Source organism: Myripristis murdjan, chromosome 6 (assembly GCF_902150065.1).
Source record: "Myripristis murdjan chromosome 6, fMyrMur1.1, whole genome shotgun sequence".
Taxonomy (NCBI): domain Eukaryota; kingdom Metazoa; phylum Chordata; class Actinopteri; order Holocentriformes; family Holocentridae; genus Myripristis; species Myripristis murdjan.
In genome coordinates this window covers 30,836,691-30,851,791 of record NC_043985.1, presented here as the reverse complement: position 1 = coordinate 30,851,791, position 15,101 = coordinate 30,836,691, and the positions used below count along the sequence as shown (strand labels likewise).

Sequence of the window (15,101 nt, the reverse complement as noted above, 5' to 3'; positions counted from 1 at the left end):
GACCGTCGTCAGAAAGCCGCACCATCCTTGATGTATCCATTAAAGTTCAGTGACATGATGATGGACATGTTTCTCTTTCAAAAAAAAAAAAAAAAAAAAAAAAAAACACGTGCACTGCCCCCAGCCTCGCAGAGTGATACTTTTAAACGCTGGTGGGAAGATGCACCGACGCTTTCGAGACGGTCGTGCTTTTTTTTTTTTACTGCAGCGAAGAGAAAAGGCCTTCTGGATGATTTAAAGTCAATGATTACAGTGAATTTTCTAATTAAGAGCCGGGATGGGGCGTTCACTGCTACATGACACAATCTGAATTTGGGTTTTTGCTCCTTTAAAGCTCTTGAACTCCACCGCTCCCACAGGTGGGTTTGTCATCGCTCCACAACTGAGCTGCAGAAACTTTTTTTTTTTTTTCCCAAATACGTCCTGCTACATCACAGGGAAGTGTGTATCGCTGGGCGGTATGACCAAAAATGTATATCACGGTATTTTTCAAAATTACAGTTGTCCCTCGCTATAACGCGGTTCACCTTTTGCGGCCTCGCAGTTTCGCGGATTTTTTTAGTGCAATTTTGCATGCTTTTTTTTTTTTTTTTTTTTTTAAACAGCGCATTGTGTTCTGCGTCCTGATTGGCTAAGGGACTGTAGACCATTGTCAATCAATGTCCTCCGTGCCGTGTCTCCTGTACAGTACAGAATGCGTTCATTCTATAATACTGGACTTATGTTTCTACGAAGGTTTGAACTTTGAGAGTTTAAACAAGAGAGAAAAGTGAGAAAATGTTAATGCCTGTCTGAGAAAAGTGTATAAAGTGTGTAGTGAGGGGTTTTACAGCCTTAAAACATCTGGAATAATTGTAAAAAATAAAGATGACTACTTCGTGGATTTCGCCTATTGCGGGTTATTTTTAGAACGTAACTCCCGCGATAAACGAGGCACCACTCTATATCGGTTTCACGGTATATGACGGTATTTTCTTTTTTCGTGCACGACTGGGTGTTAACCACATTTTCTAATTATTTAGAGAAGAATTACTGCAGTAAATTAACTTAGAATGACCTATTTTACTGACATGAGGAATGAATACTGGACGTTAATGTCCAAGTTGTCCACCCTAGTATTAATACAGGTTTACATGGCAACACAAAATGATGCAAAGAGGTGGCACTCATGATTCTAATGAAGTGAAGGAATCAGAATGCAGGACAGTTGCAGTCAAAATACACAACCTTTTTATTATGCAAATTTAAGGCCACTTGCATTAATATGCAGACTGATTTGACTGATTTAACAATATGTTAAATTATTATTATTATTATTTTAAAAATGTGAATTACTTATCAAATAGACCTAACAATTCAGCCACCAATGAATGAGCAGTAGTATGCATGTGATAACACAGATTGAAAAATAAGCCGAAGTGATACCTCTTCTCTGAATAGACAAGCTAAGCCAGTGTGCTGCTGGTTAGCCAGTGAAACTAGAGCGGAGTGGCAACTCTTCACTTTGTTACACAATCTCTGTCAGTGCGCTGCTGTAACTGGAGAGTTTCTTTGCCTTTGCCAGACGGATTTTTTTTGAAGCCGAAGACAAACAGCCGACACAGCTCCACTTTTTGGGAAAAGTTCTTCAGCTTCATTTTCTGAGTCCCCACTGCTTAGAGAGTGCAACTGCAAAAACAGTCCCCCCTCCAACGATGTCCCGCGGCGCTACGTTCCGCGTGCTGTTCCCAATGTTATGTGCGACACACACACACACACACACACACACACACACACCGGTATTGGGGTATCTGAAAAATTCATATCATAAAAAAAAAAAATAACACCGGTATTCGGTATGAACTGGTATACCGCCCAGCACTAGAAGTGTGCATAAAATATGTAAAGCCATGTAAATAGTTTCTGTTTGATGTGGTGCTGCAGCCCCAACAGAACAAAAAAAAAAAAAAAAAAAAAAATCACATCTTGGGGTTTGAATATTCCTCTCAGCATACATGTGATGTAGCTTTAAATGAAGCTGCAACCAGCAGATACACAATATAGACAGATAGTTACTTTGTTGTACAATATGGAAAAAAAAAATGTTCATGTCTCACTTCAGAGTTAAAAACACACACAGCTGTCAGCCAATCAGGGCCTCCGCCTCAGGAACGATGACACTCTGCAAACCCCACCCTCCCGTTTGAGGTTTTTCGTACGGGTGCAGCCGGATCCTGAAACACGTCGAGGTTAATGACGCCTGTTTTTGTTTTGAACACGAAGCTGCACGTCTCTGACCGACTGGTGCAGGTGACCGACTGTTTCTGTTTCCAGGTATCCAGGCGGCGCCAGGTAAAACAAAGCTCGCACCAGTTTAAAGAGCTAAACCTAAACCTGAAGCTCAGACCTAAAGCCTGGGGTTTAGTTACTGTTTGGACGCTGATATTGTCGTTGAATCTGTTGATTTTTTTTTTTTTTTATTATTATTGCTGTGTTTTCATTGTTTTAAATCTTTTTATTCACTCTCTTGTCTGATTACTCTTTTTTTTTGTTTTTAATTAACCATATTTTATGAGTGTGCATCGGTCTCTGAGTCCTTTTACTTCTTATTTTATGCTTATTTTTCAGTGAAGATGTAAAGCACTTTGAATATCATGCATTTGTTTGTAAGGTGCTACATAAATCAAATTTGACTGATTGATTGATTGACTGATTGATACAGGCTTTAAAACTAATATCGGCATATCGGATATCGGCAAATAAGTCAATATCGCACATCACTAATGAAGACAAATATGGCATGCTTTGTAGGTATTTTTTTATTTTGCCATGTGAATGTGTACATTTTGAAAAGCCTTGTGTTTTATAGCTTTATCTGCCAGTGGACCACCATAATAAGCGCAGGCAAAATAATAATAATAATAATAATAATAATAATAATAATGTTAACTCCACCACAGGAGAGACTTGATGTTTCTGCAGTTAGGCGGAAAAAAACGTGTGCATGTGCATGTATCTGCATCGGGAAATCAGCCAACAGAGATGGAAAATATCGGCATATAGGAAAAAAAAAAAACAAAAATCAAATATCGTGCATGCCTAGCAGACGTGATTCATGTTTTCCGGCTTTATAATTTGCAGAGTGTGTGTGTGAGTGTGTGTGTGCAAAATACATGTGGCAGCTGCAAAAAAAAAAATCAACGAGGTTAGTTTGACTTGACGAGGTCCTGGTTCTGGTTCGGAAATACTTCATACATTAACCCCGGCCTAAATATTTGTTTGTGTTGCCATGGCAGCGACTTGGGCATGGAGGCCGTCGCTCGCTGTGTGTCTGCAGCCGGCGCTTGTTACCGAGGTTCCAACGCGGCGTCCGCCGTACGGTTCAGCTCGACCGAGCTCTTTAAAGACGACTTGGCAAACGAAGGCGGCGCGACACAGAGGGAGGACGTACACATGTGCATGCACACACACACACACACACACACACACACACGCACAAAACAAACGAGTGACAAAGAGCCGCAGTGGCTTCGGATGTTTTTGTCCGAGCTTTCTAACTGCAAACACCATTAACCTCAGGTGTCCTCCATCATGGCCGTCTTTGATATTCAAAATAACCTTAACTGGGAGCGCAGGTCTGCTTTATTCTCAGTCTCTAAACACACACAAAACACACACACACACACACACAAAAAAACGCAACTGAAGAAAAGGCCTTGTGTTTATTTTTCCGTCTCCCTCCACACACACACACACACACACACACTTTATTTTCAGCTAGCCTATTGTTGTCCCTCTGTTCTCTGCAAAGGTCCATTCTTCTCTTCCAGTGAAAGTCCTTATTAGAAGTCTCCTACGGTGTCCGACACGCCATGCAAATCTGTGGCTGCTGCTGTGCTTTTGGTCCCTGTAACTACCCCGAGCCCCAATAAATGCCACATCATAAATAAACATCAAACCAGATAGCACCTTTCACAAACACACACACAAAAACACACACACAAAAAAAAACAACAGGGCTCAGAAATCATTGCCAACGGTGGCACACACAGAAAATGGGTGCTGTTATTTAAATAACACAATATGGCGGAAAACTGCGTCTTTGCAAAAAAACATCACATCAGATATAATGCCCCAAAAATCACAAAGCAGCTCCACGCGGATCGACACAGCGCCGGGATGAAAGGCCGTGACGACGCACGACATTAAATCATCGTCATCGGCGTCGAATCGAAATCAAAAAAACGAAGATGAAATCATCCGGCGGCGGAGTTCGTCACGCCAAATGAGATCGTCCGTGATTTATTGTCGCGAGTCGCTTGGTGTGAAAGCGCAGGGACGACGTGACGGCGGCGTGACGGCGGCGTGATGTGAAATATTAACTTTTTAGAGTCTCGTCAAGGAGCTCAACATGCAAATTGTTGTTATTTATTAGAAGTGGTGATTCCAAATCAAGTCGGACAGTCGCCGAATCCCAGTTCCGGGCGTCGGGTTCTGCCACTTGGTTTTCCTGGTTCCATGGTTTCAAGCTTACCCTGTACCATAACCATCTACTATCTGTATTTTTCATTTTTCATATTTATTATTTTCATCAGTATATCTTACATTTCTTACATTTCAACACTTAAACATCTCATATTCTCAGGCTACTTTATTGTATATACTTAGCCCTTAATGTTTTTAGTGTATATATTTCACATATTTAGTCTCTATTGTATATACTTTTAATTTTAATTTTTTTTAATTTTTATTTTTTGTTTTTATTGATGATGCTGCTGTAACGTGTGAATTTCCCAGTCTGGGATCAATAAAGTATACCTATCTATCTATCTATCTAAATTCAGGCCTCCACAATTTGAAAATGACATGTGAAAAAAAAAACAGAAAACAAAACAGCTTCTCGATACGCTCTGTATATTGAATATTCAGCTCAAAGGAAGCAATATTAGCACTTAAAATGAATATAAAGTGTTTGAAAATGCCGTTTTATGTGTAGTCTAGATAAATCGCCTAATAGAGAGCCTGGTTATGATATTATATTGCACAGGTACCATGAAAGGCTGTGAATACTAGTCATATATTCATAAGATGTTTATTTTTAAAGAAGAAAATGACAAAATTTGAAACTAACCATATTAACCCTTCCCTCCACTTGTGTGGTTTGAGATTTTAAAAATACACACCGCAATTACTTTTATTTTGAAACAGCAAATCATCAGCGTTATGATAAATAGTGATTTTCATAATCAGTGTGTGTGTGTTTCAATGTCGCAGGAACACACAAGCGTCAACATTTTTACAGTGTAATTACGACTGAATATTTCATCATTTATCAAAAATTTAAGTAAATGCATAAACTCACACAGTCACACACACACACACACTAATATCCCATCCCATTAATCAAAACAAAGTTCACATCAGCCAATCTGCATACAGCACCTCATCACCCTAATTTTAATTGGCTGAAATGAAGAATAACCTTTACTGTAATTGGCTGGAAGGAATGTGCATGTGTGTGTGTGTGTGTATGTGTGGGTGCATTAACGTGATGATATGTTTTATCACAAGAATTGAGAATTAAGTGTGTGTGCGTGCATGTGTGTGTGTATGCATACATATAATAATGCAAACTCTACTTTCTGCCCTTTTCCATGTACAGCAGCAGCTTCACAGGTCTAAGGTAAGGCTTTTTACAGTGTGTGTGTGTGTGTGTGTGTGTGTGTGTGTGTGTGTGAGCGAGCCCTACACCCTATTGTCTACTGACAGATCCCTATGCGAGGCGCTGACATTTAGTTGCCGGGTCACTAATGCTCCGGGGAATAAGGTGCAGCCGGCGAGCCGCCTGTGGAGAGAGAGAGAGGTACGGAGGCCCGCAGGGGACAAGAGACGTACAGGACAGGAGCTGCTAGTCTGCAAGTCATTTGCTCATATAAATGTCAAGTGTGCACTGTCCTCGCAGAGTCCTGAAGGTGTTGACTTGCACATGAACAACAAGCTGGAAACAGAACGAGAGAAAAATCCTCCTCGAGCAGAAGTTCCTGGCACCTTACTTTTACTTTAACTGGAGGTAAAACTACCCAAAAAAAAACACTTGGTTTAGAAAAAGTGAGTGACTTAAAGAGAGCAGTGTTACATGTAAGTCAAAACTAGAGGTTGTAACAAAGTGAGGGCAGATTCCTCTTTTCTGCTGACCGACGAATGGAAGCACTTTGGGTTTCCGTTGCTTCGCTTTCTGCTGCTCAGTCTGCAGTCCTATAGAGTCACACACGACACCGAGAGGAAAAACAGACTCAAGTGAAAGTAGACTACCGACTCTACCTGTCCAGGTGTGGGAAAATGCTCCACAATTACAGTTATCACGAGTACATGTTACTTATAAATTACTTTCTAAATATAACCAACATGATGACCATAATAGCCTGAGGAGCCTGTTAGCTGCTGTATTTCAATTCAGTGGTCCCTCGTTTATCGCGGGAGTTACGTTCTAAAAATAACCCGCAATAGGAGAAATCCGCGAAGTAGTCAGGTTTATTTTTTACAATTATTCTAGATGTTTTAAGGCTGTGAAACCCCTCACTACACACTTTATACACTTTTCTCAGACAGGCATTAACATTTTCTCACTTTTCTCTCTTGTTTAAACTCTCAAAGTTCAAACCTTCGTAGAAAAATAAGTCCAGTATTATAGAATGAACGCATTCTGTGCTGTACAAGAGACACGGCACGGAGGAGATTGATTGACAATGGTCTACAGTCCCTTAGCCAATCAGGACGCAGAACCCAATGCGCTGTGAAAAAAAAAAAAAAAAAAAAAAAAAAGCATGCAAAATTGCACTAAAAGAAAATCCACGAAACTGCGAGGCCGCGAAAGGTGAACTGCGTTATAGTGAGGGACAACTGTATAGAGTTTAGAAATAAAAAAAAAAAAAATGTGTGTTCAATTTAACAAAATGATGACAAAGAGAAGAAATCTGCATGCCCACATGTTTACTGGACAGGTGCAGGGGAATCAGGGCTGGAATCGAACTTCAGGCATCACTTTCCTGCGGTTGTCCAACCCCCCGCACACTGCATATTCATTTACTGACAGAAAAATAATTAAGTTGCAATTTTGATCATCAATGAAATGTTTATTTATCATGTCAAAATGCCAAACTTTTGCTGCCTCCAGCTTCTCTAAGATCACTCAGATTGAATTCCTTTTCTCTGTTCGTATCGTTGTAAAATTTGAATAAATAAATAAATAAATGATAAAAATGACTTGGGGATTTCTGGCTCCTGGTCAGACTAAGGAAGGAAACTGAGGGCTTCTCTTTGGGATCTGATCACTTCCCATGAGACTCTGGTTTTGTTTGTTTTTTTGCATTTTATACCCTGAAAATAGATTAACCAACAATAAAAGTTATAATTAGATGCAGCTGTGGTATAACCTGCTGTATATGACTTTTTTAAAAACAATAAAAGGAAGCCCCAGCCCAGCATGTTGTCAGCCCGCTGGTCATTTAACTGTAAATTTGAAGGGAAACTAGGGGAAGGATGAGGCTTTACTAAACACTGCAGCTGTGGGAGGAGAATGAATATAATTTGATTTGAATGCACTCCAAGTATGTGTGTGTGTGTGTGTGTGTGTGTGTGTGTGTGTGTGTGTGTGTGTGTTTGTGTTTTCACCTTGCCAATGACAGGGATGTCCACAGATCCCCAGGTGTCCGCCCCCCAGTGCACCATCCCCGATGCAAAGTCTGCCGTCACGATGCCTAAGACTGACACACACACACACACACACACACACACACACACACAGGGAAGAGCAGAATAAAGAAACACCAAACGACATGAGCGTCTCATGATTCTGTTTTAGGGAAATCACAGTAATTACAAATCATATACACATCATATACTATTTATAAACCAGCACAAGCAGTACAAAAGTTGTTTTTTGCACAATATGCATGCACCGTGTGTGTATGTGTGTGTGTGTGTGTATTCGTGCAGACTTGCCTCCCTACATGTGTGCTATGTAGATCAGTACACTTTAAATCCTGTCATTATTAAATGTTTAACCCTTTACATGCACATGGCATTAGCTGTCAATAAAAAAAATTTAAAAAAAACTAGTTGAAGGGAAAATCATTTATTTAGACATAATTGGAATAAATAAATAAATAAATAAAATAAATAAATAAAAATATATATGTTAAAGCATATTATATAATGAAGTCCTGACTCACCGATGCCGAGGATGATCTTGTAGATGTGAACGGTGGAGAAGTGGAGGAGCAGGAAGGAGAAGTTGACGATGAAAAGGAAGAGGCACAGAATAACACACACCCACTCCTGCAGCCGCTTACCTGCAGGGGACACACACACACACACACACACACACACACACACACAGATAAATTATCATCATTTGAGTGTGAGTAAGCACAGATCACAGCTGTGACACTTTGCACATTTCGAACATGTTGATTTGTGTTTGTGAGGAGCCAAACCCCCCCAAGCAGAAGACGTCGAAGGCCCTCTGACTGGAAACCTGTTGGCACGCGCCGGGACTCGAACCGCGTGCCACAAAAGTGGCGCTGGAAGAAACTTGCCGAGTCGAGTTTCAAAGTCCAACTTCCCGGCCGGAGCGACGAGGGGAGAGAGACGAAGAGACGAGGAGAGAATAGAGACTCTGATGTGTCGCTTTAATGAAGTGGGTGAAGTCCCAGTGACTCTCACAGCGAGGGTCAAACGCCGTGTGTGTGTGTGTGTGTGTGTGTGTGGTGTTAATATGTAATCAGCCAGATGAAGACAAGTGTAGTCCAGGCTGCGGGGTCGTGACCTCTCATATGTGGAACACCGATGCTGACACAGCACAGCACACACACACACACACACACACACACACACACAGAGGCCGTTCGAGGTGGGAGGCAGGCATCTGGAGGGACAAGGCCAAACTCACAGGTCAGCAGTATTAACTCTAAAGACCAGAGAGAGAGAGAGAGAGAGAGAGAGAGAGAGAGAGAGAGAGAGAGAGAGAGAGGAAGTAGAAGTCGCTGCTCTCCAAACTCACAGATCAGCAATATTACGAGAGAGAGAGAGAGAGAAGAAATGGGGGGTCAAAACTCAGACCAGCCTGCAGCCACGAGGCCCCCGAAGGGCAAAGAGAGAAGATTAGAGAGATACTGAATTATTGAACACACACACAGTCTCTCTCTCTCTCTCTCTCTCTCTCACACACACACACACACACAGCCCTCAACCACAGCTACTCCAAGCTGCCGAGGCACTGACTAGGCCTTATTGCGACCTTAATCTTCCATCTTTCGACGAGATATCACTCTCTCTCCTTTCTTTTCTTTTTGTCGTCAGTCTTTCCGTGAGCTCGCCGTCCCTCCGTTTCCTCGTTCGGCGCCGCCTGACATCGTTAGCGGGATGTCGGACGTCATCGCGGCGCAACCCGGCTTCCAGAGATAAACCTCACGCGGATCTAAACGCTCTTTGTTCCGCTTTCTACTGACTTTCTTCTGTTCTTTTCTCGTTTTTGTCCTCTTCCCCTCTCTCTCTCTTTTTGCCAGTGTAATGTGCTTCTGAAACTTTAATGTGTTCGGATCCTGATGTATCACACAGTATTAGCAGCCTATAAGATATTCATGACAGGGTTTTTTTTTTTTAATAAAGCACCCAAGGCCGTCCAGGACTGTGTGTGCACCTATAGACCTGTGTGCCTATGAATATGCTAGCAGCCTCTCATAAGGTATGGACTCAAGTGGCCACCGGAGATTGGAAGTATGGGATTATGGATATTTCACGAATTATCAAATGTGACCCTTCACCTTCTGAAATTAGACGGAATCAAACTTAGAAAGTGAGGAGGACCCAGCAGACGGGAACTCAGCTCCAAACTGAATTTATGACCTCAAATCTCAAGACATTTTGCTTTTAAAAAAAAAAAAAAAAACAGCGTTTTCCTGTTGTTGCTTGTGTATTGATCATGTCTGTGTGGCCTGCACCAGTAATTAAATTAATTAGTAATTATTAAATTGCATTAACAGCTGCCTGAGTATAATTTTGTTTAAGGCAAGCTGGTATTTCTTGTCAACATCATTTACAAAAAAAAAAAAAAAAAAAAATCAATGCTATTAAAGGTGCAGTGCGCAAAATTGCTGAGTGTTGATGTAACTGAGGACCTTTTAGACCTAACTGATAAACAAAGCACAGATCTGCAACAGCTGCACACACACACACACACACACACACACACACACACACACACACACACACACACACACACACACACACACACAAACACTTGACGTCCATGGAAAACCTCAGCCTCATAAGCAGAAAGCTGCTTTTTCTATAGGGCCATCACCTATGAAAGTGTGTGTGTGTGTGTGTGTGTGTGTTTCTCCAAAGTTTAGCTGTCACGTGAATCCATTTAGAGGTCATGTGACTTTTTGTAATAGGCCACTCCCACTGCCACGCCCCCTTTTTTGCCAACAGGCATGTGCACCTTACCTCTTCGGTACCAATGCTGCACCGGTGAACTACAACAACCATAATGCATTGCACGCCTGACGCAGTCTCCCTTTGAGTCATGCTGTTTTTCGGCTTACAACACAACAATTAGCTGATTAATCAGTTGACTGACAGAAAATTAATCAACTATAATTAGCATCATAATTGTTATTATCATTATTGTTATTTTTAATTTTGGGGTTTTTATTTAATAAAACCCTCTAAACACACTTACTGATTCCAGCTTCACCAAGATCGACAGCTGCCTTTTCTCCTTCCTATCATTACAGCGTTTGTCATTATTTTCAACACTGAAAATGAAAATGATGATTATTTGCAGGCCTAACAGAGATGGTTTTGAACAGTGAGGAGTATTTTACTGAGTATTTTACTATTTAACTACAAGACCATATACTGTAAATCATGAAAGAGACTATACTGTCATTATTTTTATTTATTAATTTTTTTTTTTTTTTTTTTTGACATTTCTGTTTTATTCAGGGGAGAGAGAGGGGACGACATGCAGCAAATGTCCCGGCTTGATGTGTGGAACGCACTCTACCAGTTGAGCCGCCGGCGTGCCTCCGTACTGTCATTAATACAAGCATGAGGGCTAAATTTACTGTGCATAACAACAACAACAACAACAACAACAACAACACCACCTTCCTGCACCTTCCTGTCCGCCCGGGGCCGGGCTGACTAAGGGCTGCTGCGTGTCGGGTCAGGGTCAGCCGGCCCCGGGCTACAGTCACTGTAACCCAGTTAAAAAGGAACCAGGACGTGAAGCCTCAGTTGAGCCGTGGCTACAGGCAGACTGACTCCTGCCTCCCAGTAAAGCTACTGGTTGGATAAAAATGGAACTGGCAAAAATAATAACAATAATAATCATAATAATAATAATAAAAATGGTAGTCATGTTTTGGGGGATATTTGCAAGCAGTTTATGTGTTACTTAGGAAATTAGGCATTCATTAATTTGATCTCAAACTAAACTATTCTCCCTCTTTTTTGTCTCTATGATGGTTTGACAGATGAGAGGGAAGTTAACTCGATCCAGGAGATGGGAATATCTCAGAACCAACTTTTATCATAAAACAGGCCACAGTCTCCAACAAATTTGGAGTTATCATAGTGTATTAGAGGCTAAAATACAGGCTATAGGATTATATTTAAAAAAAAAAAAAAAAATCTGTAGTAGCTCAGCTTGAACTCGGCCAGAACCGAGCACAAACTCCAAAATGAAGCCTAACCTGTCAGGTCTCGTCAGCTTTGTGGACGTCAGGCTCTCGTCATATTTATGAAACCGGCTCTTCGTCTCCACGCGGCCAAATGGACGGCATGTGTGGAACAGGGCGCGCAGGTGTGTGAGTTTATTCTGCATTCATTCACCACCAAAAAAAAGCTTGCACACTGCACAGCCGGGCAGATGTAAGAGCTCTGCATCCTGACCTGCCGCAACTCACACCGACATCGACCCGGAGCCACCAGCTGCGCGGTGCAGACAGTGACTGAAGGCAAGGTCCATCAGATTTAACTGGGGGTGTCACTCGATGCATGATCAGATGATATGCTGTATCGTGATAAGTGGCCAGCAAATCAGTATAAATATGATTCAGCTCTGCCACAATGAGATATGACGCTGGCAGTAAAAACATGTCAACTGCGAACAATGTTTTGAAGCAGTCCTCTGTTTATAATGCACTTTGGCGATGAGACACATGACACTTTGCTCCATATGGAGAGTGCGCTACGGCTTTGATAAAACCTCTGATGGTCTGACGGTATCTCCATGGCGACTCCATGGCGATCCTGGAGATCAGAGGCGCCGCCTGTGGATTTCGCGGCTGCTTGGCCGAAACCTCTGTAAAATTTCCCGTCTTTCTTGTGAAACCCAAACTCAGACCGCACTTGTGATTTTCTTCACTATCAGACAGCGTCTTCAGTTTGATGCACGCAATACAGAAGAAGTAGCGGTGGAGAGAGTACTACACACTGCTGCTCAAGTACAAGTACTGCTCCTCTGCTGGTGTCTGACTGCAGGAGTTAGCAGAAGTTGTGCCGTAAAAAGCTGGGATCTTTTTCCGTGCAGTCAGAAAAGGAGGAGAGAACACGCTGCAAACGACATGCTTTTAAAGGGGCGTTACGCTCAACTGAAGTGAGGACCCTGTAGACTCAACTGACAAAATGTAGAAGAAGCACATGATGATGCTCAAGAACTCAATACCTACCTTTTTAGTCTGGCTTTTAACTAATTTCTTTTTTTTTTTTTTTTTACTAAATTTTATTTATTTATTATTTTTAACCTTTTAGTCTGGTTCTTAACTGAATTTTATTTTTTATTTTATTATTTATATATTTATTTATTTATTTTACCTTTTGAGACTGGTTTTCAATTGAATTTTATTTATTTGATTATTTTTACCATTTTAGTCTGGCCTTTAACTGAATTTTATTTATTTTATTATTCATTCATTTATTTATTTATTTTACCTTTTGAGACTGGTTTTCAATTGAATTTTATTTATTTGATTATTATTTTTACCATTTTAGTCTGGCCTTTAACTGAATTTTATTTATTTTATTACTTTTATTTTTTTAGATATTTACTGAATTTTAATCTAAACAGTCATCTTATCGCTCTGTAGTATTGATTATCTTCTCTCTGGTGTTTCCTCACTTCAAAGTGGCGAGTGTAGGAGAGCGTTACCTCAGTGTTCTTAATTCCTCAGTGTTTTTAAATGTGGGTGTGTGTGTATGAGTGTGTGTGTGGGTATCTATTTATGTGTGGGAGAAGGGGGGGATATCTCTTGTGTCTATTGTTTGATGTTTTTATGTAAAGCACTTTGGGCTGCTCCTTTTGTATGAAAAGTGCTCTATTAATAAAGTCTGACTGATTGATCGATTCACGGTGCAGCTTTTATTGTGAAATTTAGACAAAAAGTAGAACCAACACAGCAGACGCAGGTTCCGCTTCTCATCCGAGCTTTTATTGTGAAAGGTCCCACAACCTGTAACTGATCATCCGTTCTCTGTGATGGATCTGATTTAAAATGAGGCAAAAACGGACTGAAGGAAAAGTAAAATGACTCAAACAGAAAAAAAAAAGACTCGACTGCACTGACTGAGGCTTGATGCCAAAAATAAAACTCGTGTGTGTGTGTGTGTGTGTGTGTGTCATATTGGGATTTGCTGAAACTCGAAGTGCACAGACGTTTTCTGTGATTCACTTGCAGCTTTTCATCGCTTCGACGTGATCACGTTTATTTTACGGCACAAAGTTCAAACAAGGTGTGTTTTCTGCACCTCGACCTCCAGCGGGCCCGGTGGATTTGACCGTAATGTGTGTGTGTGTGTGTGTGTGTGTGTGTGTGTGTGTGTTGCGTGCAGCCCGCAGCCTCTGCATTACCTTAATGTGTTTACTGCGTTAAGATAATGCGTTGTTAGTGCAAACAGCCCGAGTCCACAGCGAGGTTAAGTAGAGCACCGAGCTCTGTTGTCTCCGAGCTTCATGTGACACCATTTTCTCCACTCTGCCCCAAGGCGCACACACACACACACACACACACACACACACACCTCAAGGGAACAGTACACCAAAATTCACTCTCTCTAACTCTCTCACTGCGCTTGCACCCACACACACTGTAAGCACAAACACACACACACACACACACACAATGATACTAAAACTAATGGGTTTCCTGACTCGCATTCTCACACCCTCTCTCTCTCCCTCTCTCACATGCACACACACACACACACACACACACACACACATGCATTCTGTGACACAAACTCAGACACTCTGTATCTCTGTCTCACACACACACACACACTCACACTCACACACGGTGCAGGGCCGTGGAGCAGTGGGGCGGCTGTCAGGTGATGTGCGTCAGTCCTTGGATCCTCTGGCTCCCTGGTGAGGGGAAGGAAACTAGGACAGGCCTCCGCAGAGCGCACACACACTCACTCACACACACACAGTCACACACACACACACACACACACACAAGCCCTTGTCCCTCAGGCCATGGCATTGCTGGATATCACACACACACACGCACATACATACATACATGCATGCATACAAACCTCACAAACAGGCACTTATGCACAGCTATGTGTTAATGGACATATGCTACACACACACACACACACACACACACACACACACACATTTGCCCAGCATAGACACAAATACACACACAAACAGGCTCAGCTCATCTAAAACTAAAAAAGCACCGCTCCGGTACACACACACACACACACACACACACACACTTGGCATACGAACACCAAAATTACAGACATACACTTAGGCTCGCACACACACACACACACACACACACACACACTCTCAGGGCCGGAGCAGTGCACTCATTAATATCGTCCTGACAACAACTGGCTCCCTGGCAACCTCTCTGCCATCGCTCACCCAGCCGCACCCCCCCCCCCCCCCTCCGCACCCCCGCCTGCGAGCGTGCACGTGGGTGTGCACGGGGATTTAACCTGGGCGGAGCCGGGGGAGGGGAACGAGGGGTGCTAATAGGCTGAAATTAATCAACGCCGGCTGATTCGCTGTCTGGGGAGTGAGTGGCGGGCAGCGG

General features: G+C 42.1%; 1 protein-coding gene across 1 annotated transcript in view; it reads right to left on the bottom strand.

The window, feature by feature from the left end:
- The window catches only part of LOC115360996 (transmembrane protein 189), a 56,262-nt gene that overhangs the window by 20,222 nt on the left and 20,939 nt on the right, over positions 1-15,101 (bottom strand). The window contains exons 2-3 of the mRNA XM_030054232.1: positions 8,211-8,330; positions 7,651-7,742 (exon numbers count right to left, since the gene is read on the bottom strand). Of these exons, the coding sequence (XP_029910092.1) occupies positions 7,651-7,742; positions 8,211-8,330 (212 nt within the window). The remainder of the gene's footprint in view (positions 1-7,650; positions 7,743-8,210; positions 8,331-15,101) is intronic.